Genomic DNA, 16,771 nt, shown 5'->3' on the forward strand with positions numbered 1-16,771 from the left:
ATCCTTCTTAAGTGCGCCTTACCTACCTACCCCCTTGGCCTGTCTGGACTTGCGACTACACCACAACAAAAATAACATTGTTTTTCCTTGCTCCATCGTCTTCCGCCATGGCCGCCACTACAAATATCCACACCGAGGGTTTGGTTGTTGACAAGCCGGGGGCTGACTTTGTCATGCGGCCCGTCATCCTCGACGAGGTCCGCGACGACGAGGTCCTCGTGGAAATGAAGTACTCGGGCATCTGCCATACGGTGCGGATATATACATGCTGATTCTCCCCTTTTTACAAGAACCCTTCATCTAATGCCAACTAGGATGTCCTGTTCCAGAATGCCAAGATTCCCGGCCCCAAGTATCCCGCCATCTTTGGCCACGAGGGCGCCGGCATCATCAGAGCGCTTGGCAGCAACGTCAAGGATAAGTCCCTGCAGGTCGGAGACCACGTGCTTTTGTCTTTTAACGTCTGCGGCAAGTGCAAGCAGTGTCTCGCCGACAACCCGTCCTGCTGCCACATCCACTCCCCGGTCAACGCCGGCTCGGTCCGCGTGTCGGACGGCTCCACGCCGGCCAGGCTCGCCGACGGAACCCCCGTGAGCAGCCAGTGTTTCGGCCAGTCCTCGTTTGCGCGCATGTCCGTCGTCGCCGAGAGGTGCGTCGTCAAGTGCCCCTATCCCGAGTCGCTCTCCTACTACGCACCCCTGGGCTGCGGGTTTCAGACCGGCGCCGGCACCCTGCTCAACGTCCTAAAGCCAGACAAGACCAAGTCTGTCGTCATCTTTGGCGTGGGGAGTGTTGGAATTGCCGCCTTGATGGCCGCCGCCTACCTCCAGGTCCGGCAACTCATTGCCGTCGACGTGGTTGATGAGAAGCTCGACTTTGCCAAGGAATTCGGCGCCACGCATGTCGTCAACCCGACCAAACACGCAGAGGAGGGCGTGGAAGCCGCCATCCGGCGCATCACCGATGGCGGTGCCGACTATGCTATTGATTGCACCGGGCGCATCCCCGTCATTGAATCGTTGTTTGGATGCCTGGCTCCAAGGGGGACTGCAACCACCGTTGGGGTGCCGCCTCCAGATAGCATCGTCAGGATTGAGCCCCAGACCTTTTTGATGGAGAACAAGAGCTACATTGGTGTGCTGGAAGGGGGTTCCCACCCCCAAAAGGTTGGTTTTGTGCACTGCAAGTCTTGTGTGGTTTTTGCCTTCTAACCGCTCGTGTGCGTGTAGTTTATCCCGCAGTTGATGGAGCTTCATCAGCAAGGGCACTTCCCCGTTGAGAAATTGTGCAAGGTCTACTCTGTTAAAGATTTCGAAACGGCAATGAGTGACTTGCGCGAAGGCAAGGTGAGTGAATCACAGAACATGGACCCTGGCCGTCGTCGGTTCGCTAACTGAATTGTACTAGGTGGTCAAGCCAGTGATACACTGGGACTAGGGGAGTCGCGTTTAGTTTCTGGGAAGCGAGAATAGGGGCTGGAACACTGTTCAAATTAGACGGAGCATGGAGACGGCGTGGTTAGCAGTCGAGTAAGCGTAGGCGTTGTGGGGTGTAGAGATTGGTGAAATAGAGTTGTTCCATAGAGATTACAAGACATGATCAGATGAAGTTCTCATTCCTGGTCCGGTGAGCATAGTTCTGCAGCATGGCGTAGTTGGCGTGTGATGGTTGATGCATATGCCTGTATCTGCCAATGTAATACCCGTTGGCAACTAAGTAGCTTGTCACTGTACGATATTATGTATGGCTCCCGAGTCCCGACCAATTACATGGTTTGTAATGTAAATAATTAGGTAGTGCTTATTATTATGTAGCTATCTGCTTCTAGTAAGCTCCTTTGTCATGTGTCTCAAGTAATATTTCCCTACTATTTTGGTAGTTATATACTATATCTACTCTACCCCCTAACAGGTTCTACGCATGGATAAGTCCGGGGTGACTGATTCCCTCATCGCAAGGCCCGATGGATGCATCTATTATAGAACATACATGATCGAATCTACTTGGCACCAAAAAATGTAGTATATTAGCTAGGAAAGAGGTGCATATTTAGTCATTTGTGGAAGAATCTGATCCAATCCTCCTAGTCCATACCATGTCCTCAATCTACAGCTGGCCCCAAGATGGAGTCGAGGAATGCCTTGGCAGCCTCGGATAAATTCGATTCATCCACATAAGCTCCATGCTGGACCAGCAGCTTGGCGACAGACTCGCGTCGATAGTCAACGGCAGTCCGCAACGGCACCTGGCCATGCCGATCCTTGACTGTGAAATCAGCACCCTTTTCTAGAAGTAGCTTAATTATAGCTACATTTGCTCGATAAGAGGCATAAATCAACGGCGTATTGAGAAAAAAATCCTTGGCCTCGGTGTCAGCACCTTTTTCGAGAAGCAGCCTGACGACAGCCTCGCGTCTTTCTTGAACGGCAAAATGCAGCGAGGTGGCGCTCGCGAAATCCCTGGCCTCGGTGTCAGCACCCTTGTCGAGAAGTAGCTTGACCACAGCCTCGTGTCCTTTATACGAGGCGTCCAGCAGCGCCGTACGCTCATACGGATTCTTGGCCTCGAGATCAACGTCCTTTTCGAGAAGGAGCTTGACGATGGCTTCGTTTCCTCTCGCGGCTGCTTTGTGTAGCGGCATGATGTCGTAATTGTCCGTGGCCGCGGCATCGGCACCGTTTTCAAGCAGCAGCTGTACGATGTGCGGGCTATCGCTATCGATGGCATGGTGAAGTGGCGTGCTGCCTTGGGCGTCCCTGGCCTCTACGTCTACAACCTGCTTGAGGAGACGCCTGATGACGGCCTCGTCGGCCCTTGCTGCGGCCAGCGCCAGCGGCGGCGGCTCCAGCAGAACCCGCCCATGGTCTTGGTGAAAATTCGACCCGATGATGAGTTCGTACGGGACCGGGGCTTGATTCAACACGTAGAAACGGTCTCGGAAATAATCAGAGCGACCGTCTCGAGAGAAATAGATCCATGTCTCGTCTCTGGGTCGTGCCTTGTCGCCCTGGAAGAATGTCATCTCGGGCGCCGTGGGCAATGTCCTTTGGGTAGGCATTTTCAACCTGTCAACCAACGTCTTGGACACGAAGTTGTATTTGACACTGCTATCAATAAGGGCTTCGGCCTTTTGCGGCGGCCCATGACCCGGGGTTAGAATCCTGAGCTTGGAGACGTAATCACGCCCCCTTGGCCGTGTTCGCGGTAGTGTTTGTGTGTTTGCGCGAACCTTTTTCAGTTTCTCTGCAATCGTCATTGTTTTCTGCACCACGTCTTCAAAGCCCATGTATTCGCCGGCCAGTTTCTGCAGCTGGGGCATCTTGTCCCAGGCGTCGAGCCTAACTCTGGCCATCTCGCTCTCCACGTTGAAACGAAAATAGGCTTGGGCCTCGTTCTCCTCGTTGGAATTGATAAAGGTCGTAACCAAGTCTCTTGTTTATTTGTGCACATGCTCGGTCCTCGTCATCTTTTGAAGACTGTAAAAGGCCAGCTGTAGCCGGAGGTAAAAGAAGTCAGTGAGAAGCTTCCGGGATAGCCACATGATCTTTGGTCCCAGCATCTCTTTTGTAGCCTGGTCCAAGGTAAATTTTGGCTCAGGGCCTGTACCAAGGCTAACGATGCAACCTATGTTGCCGTAACCCCAGATTCTACCTGCCTCTCTGACAGCAATGCTGCATGGGTTGTTGGCGACTGTGCCACCGTCGCTATAACTGTCTTTCTTGTTCGTCTCGGCCTTGAGCTTGCGCGATGCCTTTTCGATTACGCCAGAGGTATTGCTGCTTTCCCCTCTTGGGTCGATTGAAATCGGTTTGAAGAATGTCGGGGCGGCCGAGGTCGCTCTTCCGGCTTCCCATATCTTGCCGTGAAACGCATATTCAGGCAGCAAAGCTTGGAGATCATAGGACCTGAGGATGGTGGCGTCGTCCTCATATTCATCTGCATGCTTATTGAGATGTGCTGAAACAACAAAGGTCCTGCAGCGGCATCTCTCGTCTTTCATCAGTGCATTCTCGTCACCGAGATGCGACTCACGGACAACCTTTTTGAGACATTTCTCGAGAGTATTGTGGCCGTATTTGGATGACTTGAAACATCGCTTCCTCTTCCCGAAGATCTCTTTGCCAAGATTCATATATTGTTCAATAGCCTCGTCGACAGTCTTTATTCCAAGACGAGATGAGTGTTTAGTCAGTGACTCTCGGTCAAGGAAAAGTACAAGAATAGTAGACTCACGTATTCCAGCCTGCCCAGCATCAGAGCAATCAAACCGCCGGTGCTTGTCCCACATATCAAGTCGAAATATTCACAAGGCTTCAGAGGCGTTGTTGACCTCGATTCGGCTCCGTCATTGTTCGCCTTGCCTTCAATGTTTTCGTCGCCGCAGTCTGCGGCATCCCTCTCCTCCTGGGTGCGAATTTCGGTCATGATGTTCTTCAGCATGCATAGCGATGTGATTCCCCTCACTCCGCCTCCATCTAGACAAAGAATGCGAGCCTTTCTGTTCTCCATGATGGCAAAAACCGCCTGATGGAGGTTCCTGATGGCGGAGGTGTAAAGTGAAAAAAGGGGGTTGACTCCCCAGCACCTAGATAAAGAGCCGCGGTCAGCTTGGGCGCTCGAGTAGCACAACATGGAAGGTAATAAAAGGGAAATTAGACAGCAATCTGCTCCGTTTCATTTTATATGACCCAACACATGGACATTGCGCTTACCGGCTAGAATGTGAGACAACTGTGTACGACCACCTTGATACCAAGGTATCGTGACTTGAGACAACAAAATGCTACTAGGTACAATTCAAGCCTTTCTATGCCGACACGACTGTTAGCTTGCGGACTACGCCATCAGCACTGTATGCTAACTGGCATTTGGAAATCTCCCACCGAGATGGCATTGGTATAATAAACATGGATGAATTGAATTAAAAGGCACTCTGAATATGTGCTAGCCGCATTGCGGTTTGTCACACGAGTAACACAACGCCACGGCCCGGACCGACCCTTGAACCAGACAATAGTCACACGAGAACGGTGATTACAAGACCTGGTAATACTAGTCTTGAGTTGTCAGAAAATCAGGCAACAAAGCCTCACTGCCTCTCGTTGGAGTAACCGCATGCACTTACTATTTGACCAACGACGCCCTCACTTCGCTTTAGGTAAGACAGCGGCTATTTGATAGCAACCGTCATTTGACCACCATGTTTGCGGCAAAACTCTTCATCATCGGCCCCTGACTACGGAGGTGTTACACGGAGGTCACGTTGTAACAAAGGCACGGGCCAACTCTCGAACCTGACGATAGTTACACAAGGGCTCGGGACCTAGGTGAGGCCTCAGGCCTCTGAGCTCGCTTGCTCACCGCTATTTGATAGAAAGCCTGGGAGTAATATTAAATATAAGTTACTTAACCCACTTAAAGTATCCGTAATCTCGTCCCATTACTGGGAGGGATATTCGGTGAACCCTGATGCACCAAAGAAGTCAAATACTACGGAATGAGAAGGCTGTAATATATCCACTTATAGCAGCTGCAAGTTTAAAACTAGATGCCAAACCGCGACACCCTTTCTAATCCTCCAGCAGCCTAGTCAATGCTGGCGGGTTCATCGAGAGTTTACCTTGGCATGGTCGGCGCATCCCTGGGACTAGCGGATGACTTTATGGAACAAGCAGCACGCGGCCCTTTACGGTAAAAATATGTCGATATCTCCGTAGACCCCATTCTAATTTCGCTGCGCATTACCTTGGAAAGCGCACTTGTGCGGCGATGGAGAGAGGTCGAGATGGGTGAACAAGGCACGGCTTCACACGTTTACACCCAAAACAAGTTGATAGTTATAGTCCTCGTTCAATAGAATAAGCTACCATCTTGACCCAGCCAACGACATATACTATTGTAGCCGTCCCCGTGCGAACAATTCGACCCATCCGAGCCCCCTCACGAGAAAGCCCAGCTCACAGCTCGTCGTCCTACACTGTCCTGAAGCCACCGCCCCGGCCACTTTCTTCCGTGAGATGATCGGGGAGCGAATCCATGTCAGCCTGCATGGCCTCCTTGCTCGCGCCGACTATGCAATGCTCAAAGTCAATCAGCGTGACCTTGTCGTCGACGCCAATTATAAAGTTGTACCGGCTACAGTCTCCGTGGGATATACCCAGCGCATGCAGGCGCCCAAGAGCCGCGGCACAAATCGACAAGTCGTCGATGCCGGCATGTCGTCCGGCCACTTTCTCCAGCAAAAGGCCCATGGTGCGCCCCTGCTCGTGGATGTGTCCGAGGAAGCGAGGCGCGATCCCGGTACCCTCGAGCAGGGCGTATATTCTTGTTTCGCGCTCAATGTAGGCGACTTCCCAGCTAAACCGGGCCATCTTGGCAATCATGGTCGTATTTTGCCCGTGAGGATTCGGTTCCAGAGTGGCCCATTCGCACTCGTCGACCAGGGCTGTGAGAGGTTTCAGAAGCTGTAGTTGGCGAAAGTCAATGGTGTTGGGGTGCCAAAGGTCCGTGACGCCGTTGAGCTGCGAGGCCGACAACGATGTGACCAGCTCGCCGCTGGAGGAGTCGCGAGATATATACGCCGTTGTCCAACCATCATCGTCGTATGGCAGGGGCGAGAGGATATTCACAAAGTTCAGGGGCATGTCGTCTAGGGACGAGGCATCCATGGCTCCGGGGGTAATGACGACATATTTGACGAGTGTGTTTGCCAAGATACGAAAGTGGCTGTTGGATGTGCCGAGTGTGTCAAAATCCATGGAAAGCATGCGAAGCGCCATTGTGGGCTGGTGCTTGTTGGATGCGAGGACGGACACGAAGGGATGGAAAAGATGATTGGAGGAAATGTTGGTTGCTGCTTCTTTTTTTGCGTGAAATATGAGCAAGATGAAAAAAAAGGGAAAGCACAGGCAGTACACGGACCCAAGATGCTCATGTAGTTGTAGACGTTGACTGGCGGTGATGCTGTTGGCCGGCCTGGGATAACTCAAGCTGGTTTCCAACCCCGCTTTGGTTGTTTTATTGGTCGTATTCTGGATCCGGAGATTCAGCCTGGTTATACTGGCGTACAAAATGAGATATTGCTATTTCAGGGCCCCCTAAATCCATTGTCTATACGGATTGTCGTGTGGTTCCGTCATGTACATAGATGGGCCATGTGACCACGTCTCCATGTAACCGCGTCTCCGTGTAAACTCTGGCTCATCGACGGCGACAGTTCCCCCTTGACTGCTTCTCCAGAGGTTGATGGACTGCGGGCATGTTGGGAAATGGTTCAAATACCCTTGTCTAGAATAAAGCTGGTCACTGCGGTTCCACAAATCTACAGACTCATCGTCGAGTCCTTGGACAACCACTTGACCGTAGAGTTTGTCTTCGAGAGCGATTCGACAGCCTTTGCAGCAGATACCGTGTTCCACCTGTGCTGTTGCCCGATGGAATAGTGGCAACGGCGTCGAGGCCATGTACCTCTCCGTACGCATCTTGCTGAGACCAGACAAAAAGGATGCCGCGCTGTCGCGAGAAAGACCAAACATAGTCAAAGCGTCAGTAGCCTGTTCGTATGACACTACCGATATTCTCCGATCCCAAGGGCGTCGCTGCGTTTTTCCGGGCAGCGTGCGCAACACGGCCAAGCGACGTGGCAACGTGAAGCTAGAGACGCCGGCTCTCTTGGCGACGTCAGCGAGCATGACGAGGCGTAGACGGCTCGATGATTCGATGCAGTTGAAGCAGCAGCGGGTGATGGTGAGGAGGAACAAGAAGCCGCCAAACTCAGCACCGCAGATTTGGCAGCCGCGCGTGCAAAGCGCCTGATAAAGGGCCGATATCGTGACATGGGGAGAAAGGCAAGTCCGGAGCACGGCCCGAAGACTTTCCAACGCGTGCTGGGCCACCGTGCGATACTCGTGCGTGCCGGAAACCAATTGACGGGCGCGTCGGTTCGTCTGGCGAAGTCTGAAGCAGGAACGTACGTCCAATGCGGCGCAGACCTTCCAGACAATTTCCGAGGGAAGGCGTTCAAGAAGGCCGATTTTGGCAGTGGCGCTCGAAGGAAAAGCCTCGACGATGGAAGTACGGATAGGTTCATGCTCGCTTGACGGCGATCCGATGAGAGCGAACTTGAAGTCTAGGCGACTGTAGGCGGCAACGCGCAAAACCGCGTCGGCTTGATGGCTTTCAAAGAGGGCATTCATTGGGACTGTAAGATGTGAAGACGCCGTGGACGATGGTAGCAGGTGAGAATAAAACTGGCAGAGTCAAGTCGGCAAGAAATGGGTAAAGCAGCAGCACTTATATAGCCAACTCGCTCTGTTGGCCAAGTAAGCCGAACATGTACTTGACTCTTCAGCCATGACTCTTGCGCCATTGAATTCTTCATTAAGAAAAGCGCGGAAAGAAAAAAGACGGTGCGTTCTAGCTTTACTTGTTCAAGGAGAGTGCTGCGCCGCCACAATCACAAGCCTCTTGTAGTTTAAACTTAACCTACGTCGACGATTGGTCTAAACAACCTTAAATTATTGCCACCGATTAGCTTTAATTTTAATGCCAGTACATACATGTATCCTTAGGATCTCATCTCATGGTGATCCTGCTGTTTTGGTGATAAAAGCTATAGGCACCTTGCAGAACGTCACAAGCACCTCATGTAAACACCATTAATAGCACATCGCGAGCGCTGCTGCCGGCCTCCGGGGGGCCTCCGGAGGGAACGATAAAGAAGCACTTGAGCTCTAGGAAATGATGCTAGCGGCCTCCGGGGGGCCTCCAGAGGGAAACGATAAAGAAGTTCTAGGAAATGATGCTAGCGGCTTTAAAAGGCCCGAATTCAACTTTGACTTACATGTAAATTTGACCCGCCCGGCTCAGCGCTTTGCGTACCTTTATGGCAAGGACTTGATTTCGGTGTCATCGGTTAGGGTTAAACTTGCACAGAAATTCGTGTTTTGACTCATGCCTATTCTACATATGTACCAGAATCATCGCCATGGGCACCTAGAGACCAATTATCCAACTCGGCAACCCAAATGACGCACGCCTTTCCATCCTGTTTCATCCAAGATTGTAAAGATCTACATATACTGCGTGATAAAGGCGAGATCTATGTCTACTCTAGCATAAGCTCCATACGTAGCGCCACATTTCCCGCCATACGAAGTAACCCCAATGACAGTCCCATCTGGACCATAAGTTGGGCCGCCGCTATCTCCGCCACAAGCATCCTTGCCTCCGTCCTTGTAACCAGCACAAAATGTACTCTCTGGCACACGACCAAGCATCTTGCTGCACGTGCCACGATCCACAACCGGAACCACGACTTTTTGCAACTGCGTAGGCCGGGTACCCTTGGTGTCTGTACTGCCCCTGTATTGAAACATCAGAATCCCCATTACACCTTGGGAGTAGACCAAAAGTTTTGGTTTTCTTTGGAGATACGTACCAACCGACTACAGTCGTGTCAGAGCCCGGCTGAGGATCGGACTGCCACTGAGGCAACCGGGCATAACGAATAGTCCCCCATTCGTCCTCGGCAATGTCGGTGGACAACTTCAAAATAGCAACGTCGTGCTCACGGATACCCGTCCTATTATACTCGGGGTGCACGTGAAAGGAGGATATACCAACAATAGTGGCGTATTGTAAGTCTTTTGGAAACTAAATATCTTGATTAGAACTAGATTTGCCCAGGGAGACGGAGATGGAAGGACCTAGAGCTGTCGCCCGCTCAAGTTGCAACTCTTTGTGTGTACTCGGTTTTATAACGAATATACAATACATGTATATATTAGGGAAAAAAGACTTACAATAGTGCCTGCTATAACTGAAGATTTTGAAAGATCTGTCCCTTTATAGTAGGCTATTGATGAAATGACACAGTGAGCGGCTGTAAGAACGGTGTTTGCGTTGAGGAGCGTGCCGCCGCAACTGGGTGCAAAGCCAACGGCTTCAGGAAACTCCCAAATTCCGGCATCAACGCCGCCGGCGACGGGCACTGCAACGGCAGTTTGAAAGGCCAATATTGTAGCCGCAGCTGTGAGAGTCGCCTTGGAGGGAAACATTGTATATTTTGTGGGAAAGGAATAGTATTGCGGGCGATGTCTCAACTGGGTGTGAGAGATGGATTTTTATGGTCTTTTATATTTTTCCATCTCGGCATGAATGTCTGAATGTACAGCGGGAATTTCAAGATAATTGACGACGTTGGGGCGTGATGGGGTTCATGTCCATGTAAAAACCGGCATCATGACGCGTAATGGTATTTACGTCCCGCCTTATATCCCGAGTACAACAATACAACCCCTCAATTATTGTCAAAAGGCCACCCGACAGGGGTGAGCAGGGCCAATTAAATGTTGACTTTTTAATCCAGCAAGGATGTTGGGTTACTTACTTGTAGGTATTTTAAAATATGCGCAAGTTTCATATAGTAACAAGTTCCTTAAACGCTTAATACCTCGTCCATCCACCTTGTGCCCGCTTATCAGCTTGAACACGGCAAGGATAAGGTACATGTTGGAGCGGTACGTAGCGGGTTCAAGTATTCGGTTGGCAATAATAATTCAGGGGTTGTATTGTACATCCCACGGTCGACCTCACAGGCGAATCTCTAGCTCCTCCAATGGCACCTACGTCAGGTCAATACATGTGACAAGGGCCTGGAGCAATAGCTCAATTCATCTAATAACAGTCTTTGGTATCAAAGGTCCTTGGTTTTCCTCAAGGCCTTGAGAAACCAAAGGTGTCTATAAATACAACAAGTCGGTGAGGGACTTTGCCCTAGGTCTCGTGACCGTAGCCCTTATGTAACCTTTGACATTGGGCCATTTACGTGTAACAATACATCCGCGGATGCTTACGATGCCGCTGCCATTTATTCCAAGCGTATGGAGTACAGGCTGGGGATCCAAGTCTAGTGCTGTGGGATCAAGCTGCCGGGTACAGGTCTTCCACTTTGCCAGTAGATGACTCGGACAATATGATAGAGCCCCTGTAATTTAAGCCAATGAGTAACCTGACAAGGAAGTTTATGGGGTTATAAACAGGGACCTTTATATTAATAAAACCCCACTTCATTAATCTATATTGAGGGTTATTAATTATCGTAAGGAACAATAGCGCTCCGATTTTATTGGCGATTACAACAAGGGTATCCTTCTAATACATCTCATGCACAGATATCGCAGCATAGCGGAGTGAGTCATGTAGACAGGGATAAACTTCCCAGACTCGTCATCATCCGAGCTTTGTAAGCAGCCTCAAGGCATACTCTGGCAGCATGATGTCAATGGAATAAACGCTCAGGAGGCAGCTGCAGTTCAGAAATGAAAGGGTGACGAAAAAACACGCTAGGCACTTGAATTCGCTTTTGATTGAATGAAGCGTGCGTGCGTAATTGCTAACACTAAACCCTAACCCTAACGGAGGTCTACGCCGTTTTCCCCAAAGGAAGGCGCTGGCTGTATCAGCCACCCCGCGGCGGGACGAGGCTCGTGCCGGAAGAATAGTCGGAGCGCACGCGGGAAGTCATGACAAGAACCGCCTGGCGACTCAAGTCATCGCGTCTAAGTGACGACCGGTCTGTTCTTGGATACACAATTTCTTACTCGCTTTCCATGGACCCGACCCGAGAATACCCTGATGCTTCGTTCTCCGGCTTAATAGCAACCGCCTTGCATTCACCACGTCAGTATGGCTGGTCCGGCGTCTCCGGCGCCTCCTACCCAGGGCGGCAGCTCGGAAACACCTTCATCAAACACCAAGCGGAATTCATCCCCCGGCGCTGGCAAGACTGGTCTACGGACCAAGTATGTGCCTAGGGCTTGTCAGGAGTGCCGCCGGCGTCGCGCAAAGGTGGGCTGTGCTTGCGTCTCGTCACCCGCCTTCGTACATGTGTCGGGGTTTTTCCCCCATCTAACTGCAACCCAGTGTGACGGCACAAAGCCAACTTGCTCTCGATGCAATGCCCGTCAAATACCATGTGTCTACAACACCGGGGATGACGGCCGTGGAACCGCCCAAAAGTCCTATGTGCGTCTCCTGCAGGGTCGGATTGCTCTCCTGGAAAAGATCCTGTGGCTGCACTCGATCGATATCCACGCGTCTACGGCTCAGCTGATGCAGCAGAATCTTGTGCCGGCCACCATCACCTCCTTGGCGGCCAGTGGCTCAACTGCCGCCTTGGACGAGCTCTGGGACACGTTTGAAGGTACATTGACGCTTGATGAGTCGCAAAACTTTGACCAGGACGGAGAGGCACGTTATTTCGGCCCAGCCAGCGGTAGACTTGACTTCAAGCCGCTCAATGGTAGGGTCTCGTTTTTGCTATTCGGAGCACTCGGCAAACGTCACTAATTCTGCCCCAAGACGTGCCTCGGGACTTGCCCACAGAGTACTCGCCACCATGTGCAGAGGTCCAGATTTTGGGTCATCAAAGCAGCGTCAATGGAGAGCTTGAAGCACATCTCCTAGAACAATATTTCATCTGGGAACAGCCATGGTTGCAGGTTGTTGATGAGGCCTTGTTTCGCGAAAGCAGAGAGAACAATGGGCGATACTTTACACCTCTGTTGTTGAACTGCATCCTCGCCAGTGGTTCCCGCCTCTCGGACCGTGTAGAGGTTCGCTCTGATCCCAACGACCCCAATACAGCGGGTCGCATCTTCCTCGAGACGGCCGAAGTCCTTCTCCATTTCGACCTGAAGCGGCCGACTATCACAACTATTCAGTCGCTGGCCGTGTTGGGCACCGTCTACCATGTTGGTTCAAAGGCACGCAGGCATTGACTTTTTCTAACTCTGGCAGGCTTTCGGACAAGATGCTGCAGGGTGGCTGCATTCAGGCATAGCAAACCGGCTCGTTTTAGATATGGGACTTAATCTTGATCCAGGCTCGTTGGTTGCCTCGGGCCGCATGACGGCAGAAGAGGCCCAACTCCGGAGGCAAGTCTACTGGTCGTTGTATTGCGTGGACAAGCTGGCGGCTGCCTACACAGGACGTGTCTGTAGCATGCTTGTAAGACGAGACAGACTCTTGCCTTGATACCACAAGACTGACCGTTATATGAAGGACTTGCAGGGTGCAGTCGGGATGCCGACGATGCCAACCCACACTGGGCCGGACAATCGTCGGCATGCGCTGTATTCTGTCGACCCAAGAATTCTCGTCTCGCTTCATACAGACTTGATTAAATTGTGTGAGATTCTTGAAAAAATCTTGTTGAACCTGTATGTCCGCACATATGCCGCCCGACATTGCCAATCCGTGCATAACAGCTTCGCAGGTATTCTCCTAGGAAGCTGTTGCTTGCCAGCCAGCGAAGGAGCTTCTTCGACTCGTGCCTCCTTTGGTTAAAGCACTGGCTATACGGCCTGTGCACAGATCTGAAGCCTCTTCACGGCGGAGTACCAAATCAGTTCCCCCAAGCGTACACCCTGTGTATGGTGTACCACACAGCCATTATCCTTCTCGCGCGGCCCTATGTGCAGACTCGAGCGTTTGAGGATTCCGCGAGCTTGGAGCCTGATGCTCTAGCTATAAAGGCACAAGATGTTCTCCTAGAGGCTGCAAGGAGTATATCGTCTCTGGGGGATCAATATCGCAAAGTATTTGGTAGTTTTCGGAGAAGCCCGATTACGGCAACGCATGCCAACCTCTCTGCGGCGTTGGCGCTGTTCAACCCCCAAGGTGTTGACCGACCCAGGGCTCGATGTAATCCGTCTGATGATGCAAGGATCAAATCCTGCCTTCAGACATTGGAAGAGCTTTCGGTTGCATGGACACCTCCACGCAAATATCTCTCCAGCGTGTTAAAGATGATGCAAGGTGACTCTGCGGGTCAACAAAAAGGGGCTAAAACTTCTGATACTTTGGCGGATCACCTCGATGGGGATTTGTATCCCACTTCTGAAGCAAGCCAAGTGACCAATTTGATGCAGCCGGCCGATGTAGTGTGGTCTGGACAAGTAACTGACGCAATGAGCTTGCCGTTGTGGCTGTCAGCAACCGTGGGCGACCCAAGTTTGGGAGAGTTTTCGACAGCGGCAGAGGGAATTCCCCTCCGAGATGGAAGCGATGACATAGGGGAACAGTTTAAGGATTGGCTTGAACCGCCGTTTCCATGGGACTTGTTTTCTAGCTGAAACTGTTTGCGAAATGAACCAGCGTCTATCCTGCATTTGCGCCGCGACTTTGCAAGTGGCATTATTGTCCTGTGGTTTGAACCTTGTTCGGTTGGCAAGAGCTATTTTGGCGGATTCATAAAATCTATTACTTGCGGAGTATAATAGAAGGGAAACAGTCAATTTCTGAACAAACAATTCGAAATGGGGAATGCTCGGCGGGCTTTCTCTTTTTGCTAGATGCGCTTACGCCTTACCTGGTACCTGGTTGTTAGGTATTGTAATATAATTGATTAGTATATATTTTTTAATAAATTAATTCGCCAAAGATTATTAGCTACCTCATAATCACCACCATCTCCTCAATTACACGACAGCCCGCCGAGCAATTCACCCGAAATACATCGAGTTGACCCGCTTTTGCGGAATCCACATTCCGGCCAGAGCGGAGGAGGCTCCTATTCGACCAATAGCATATCAGATGACGTCGTAAATATCAATTCAACACGGTGCCTTTTGTTGGACTGGCAAGCATTAAACAGTCGTATCATACATGATTTGTAAGAAGACGTCGACTGGTAGCTTGAAAAGATTTCTGGCAGGAGAAGAAGTGGGACGCACGTCTAGTCATGTTGTACTCGGTAGGCTCTATGCATCTAACGTCTCTGGTAAATATAAATATCCTCGTATGTCACGCACCATTACGCATTATAACTTTGTCCAACTCATCATACAACACCCTGCAATCTGACACCATGGCAAATCTACAGTATTACAACTACCCCGGCGTAGGCACCAGCAACAGAGAACAGTTTTCGTACAGCCAGGCCGTCAGAGTCGGCGACACCATTCAGTGCTCCGGACAGGGTAAGTCGGTTGTTCCAGTACCATATCCAAAACTCGCCGTTGGCCTTAGCTGAGCTTTGCCAGGCGGATGGGACCCCGAGGGAAAGGTGCACCACATCCCTACCGAGATCAACGAGCAGATCGACCAGGCGTTCAAGACTGTTGATCATAACCTCAAGCATGCCGGGGGGAAGGGATGGCCGCAAGTCTTTCGCGTCAACTCGTATCATGTTCCGCTCAACAACGAAGCTATTGCGGCAATGGCTAGAAATTTCAAGCAATGGATGCCCGACCACCAGCCTATCTGGACCTGTGTCGGGGTGGCCAGACTCGGGGAAGACGATATGCGTGTGGAGATTGAAGTGGTGGCGTATGATCCGGAGGGAGCGAGCACCAAGACTTAGGGTGCAATGATGATGTCTTGATCAAATAACATGGCGAATAGGGTTTTTATCCGGGACAGGAAGTGTGACAAGGGCCTAGCTTGGAGCATTTACTCAATTCATCTAATAACAGTCTTTGGTATCAAAGGTCCTTGGTTTTCCTCAAGGCCTTGAGGGACCGAAGATGTCTATTTATACAAGAAGTCAGTGAGGACCTTCTGCCCTAATCCCGTGACCGTAGCCCTCGTGTAACCGGCCTTTTCCGTGTGACATCAGGCCAAGATGGGTTTGTTGATATTGGAACCATTTGACTAGAAATTATCAGTGCCCAGCCTTCCCATAGACCGATTCTAGTATGAAGCAGCCAAGCCTTTCTCCAGTTACTATGAAATGGGTATCAACAACAACCATGGGACGGGCGGCCTTGTTGCTTACTGCGGTGGTTTACGGAGTATCGGCTTCCCGGAGCCTCACCACCCGTGAGGGATTTTCCCGACCTTGTGCGACAGATGACTGTTTTACGCGATGAGGCAAGTTTTCAGTGCCCGGGGAGAGCATTTATGTTCCCCTGCGCGTCGTGTCGTGTGACATGACTAGGGGGCACGAATATGACAACAGCAATTCATCCCCTTGTGATACATGGCAACTACCCTTGCTTTGAGAAGACAACTTGTGCATTCATTGGCTTCAAATGTCTCACAAGCACATTTTTTCGACATTGTCTAGACCACTGTGTCAATAACATGGATTACTTATGCCGTGTTACAATGCTCCGTTTGCAATTTGAGCTTGCATCCAGCCTCATATCCTGCTCACCCTACATGAGCTATCAGCATGTGTGACGTACAGGAAAAGCCCCGAATGATGATTTGCTAGAGTATGGAGCATGGCGCAGTTTCCTCAGCATGCATAGCAACGTGGAGGGCAGACGATGGTGCTTCTTAAGTGGCAACGGTGTCAGGGATGGCTTAGCTGATCGCCGGCTCAGTCCTTGTTTGTTGGTCGTCTTTTGCACTGGGATGCTAGACTATATGCGACACCAGACTCAATATGGACGTAGACATCGCTGAGAAACTCTGAGGGGAGATGCGCCACAAGTGAAAAGAAGGAGCACTTGAGCCGCAGAGTGCCCTTGAATATCGACTCTTGGGACGGCTGATGTATCCACAGAGAGTTTGCATACATGCCCACCCAACTCTGAGAAAAAGCCTCATGCAGTGTTGCAATACGTTTCCGTTTAGCCGAAAGATTCCATGGCTCCACGGGGTGTTGGGTTTATCATGTCGGGTACGGAGTACTTGGTGCGCAAAGACGGCGACCAAAGAAGCATTCACGCGATGGAACCTCGCCCAGCCACAACCCTAGAACTATCAAGCTAGATGATTCTGTATTATGCATTCTTTCGTCAACAGATTTGCATTCGAG

The 16,771-nt window shown here is 50.9% G+C and overlaps 8 protein-coding genes across 8 annotated transcripts; 3 read left to right on the top strand and 5 right to left on the bottom strand.

Annotated features, from left to right (window-relative positions):
* Positions 1–107: 107 nt before the first annotated feature.
* On the top strand, positions 108–1,437 carry xylB_1 (Aryl-alcohol dehydrogenase; the record flags this gene model as incomplete). Its single annotated transcript, XM_014684348.1, has 4 exons — positions 108–251; positions 315–1,166; positions 1,230–1,346; positions 1,408–1,437. 4 exons carry the CDS (start codon positions 108–110, stop codon positions 1,435–1,437), a joined length of 1,143 nt encoding a protein of 380 aa, XP_014539834.1.
* Positions 1,438–2,101: 664 nt separating this feature from the next.
* G6M90_00g051500 (uncharacterized protein) lies at positions 2,102–3,352 on the bottom strand (the record flags this gene model as incomplete). Its single annotated transcript, XM_014684349.1, has 1 exon — positions 2,102–3,352. One exon carries the CDS (start codon positions 3,350–3,352, stop codon positions 2,102–2,104), a length of 1,251 nt encoding a protein of 416 aa, XP_014539835.1.
* Positions 3,353–3,436: 84 nt separating this feature from the next.
* Positions 3,437–4,509, bottom strand: Pnpla8 (Calcium-independent phospholipase A2-gamma; the record flags this gene model as incomplete). The annotated part of the gene is made up of 2 exons (XM_014684350.1): positions 3,437–4,159; positions 4,234–4,509. The coding sequence occupies 2 exons, from the start codon at positions 4,507–4,509 to the stop codon at positions 3,437–3,439; spliced, it is 999 nt and encodes a 332-aa protein (XP_014539836.1).
* Positions 4,510–5,972: 1,463 nt separating this feature from the next.
* G6M90_00g051520 (uncharacterized protein) lies at positions 5,973–6,779 on the bottom strand (the record flags this gene model as incomplete). The annotated part of the gene is made up of 1 exon (XM_014684351.1): positions 5,973–6,779. One exon carries the CDS (start codon positions 6,777–6,779, stop codon positions 5,973–5,975), a length of 807 nt encoding a protein of 268 aa, XP_014539837.1.
* Positions 6,780–7,097: 318 nt separating this feature from the next.
* On the bottom strand, positions 7,098–8,195 carry G6M90_00g051530 (uncharacterized protein; the record flags this gene model as incomplete). Its single annotated transcript, XM_014684352.1, has 1 exon — positions 7,098–8,195. The coding sequence occupies one exon, from the start codon at positions 8,193–8,195 to the stop codon at positions 7,098–7,100; it is 1,098 nt and encodes a 365-aa protein (XP_014539838.1).
* Positions 8,196–9,071: 876 nt separating this feature from the next.
* TRYP_6 (Trypsin) lies at positions 9,072–10,058 on the bottom strand (the record flags this gene model as incomplete). Its single annotated transcript, XM_014684353.1, has 3 exons — positions 9,072–9,363; positions 9,440–9,654; positions 9,804–10,058. 3 exons carry the CDS (start codon positions 10,056–10,058, stop codon positions 9,072–9,074), a joined length of 762 nt encoding a protein of 253 aa, XP_014539839.1.
* Positions 10,059–11,525: 1,467 nt separating this feature from the next.
* On the top strand, positions 11,526–14,138 carry nirA_1 (Nitrogen assimilation transcription factor nirA; the record flags this gene model as incomplete). Its single annotated transcript, XM_066130513.1, has 6 exons — positions 11,526–11,804; positions 11,926–12,304; positions 12,364–12,755; positions 12,802–13,011; positions 13,066–13,223; positions 13,280–14,138. 6 exons carry the CDS (start codon positions 11,526–11,528, stop codon positions 14,136–14,138), a joined length of 2,277 nt encoding a protein of 758 aa, XP_065986445.1.
* A 734-nt stretch (positions 14,139–14,872) lies between these two features.
* G6M90_00g051560 (uncharacterized protein) lies at positions 14,873–15,367 on the top strand (the record flags this gene model as incomplete). The annotated part of the gene is made up of 2 exons (XM_014684355.1): positions 14,873–14,984; positions 15,048–15,367. 2 exons carry the CDS (start codon positions 14,873–14,875, stop codon positions 15,365–15,367), a joined length of 432 nt encoding a protein of 143 aa, XP_014539841.1.
* Positions 15,368–16,771: the final 1,404 nt, after the last annotated feature.

This window comes from Metarhizium brunneum, chromosome 2, assembly GCF_013426205.1.
Source record: "Metarhizium brunneum chromosome 2, complete sequence".
NCBI classification, from domain to species: Eukaryota; Fungi; Ascomycota; class Sordariomycetes; order Hypocreales; family Clavicipitaceae; genus Metarhizium; species Metarhizium brunneum.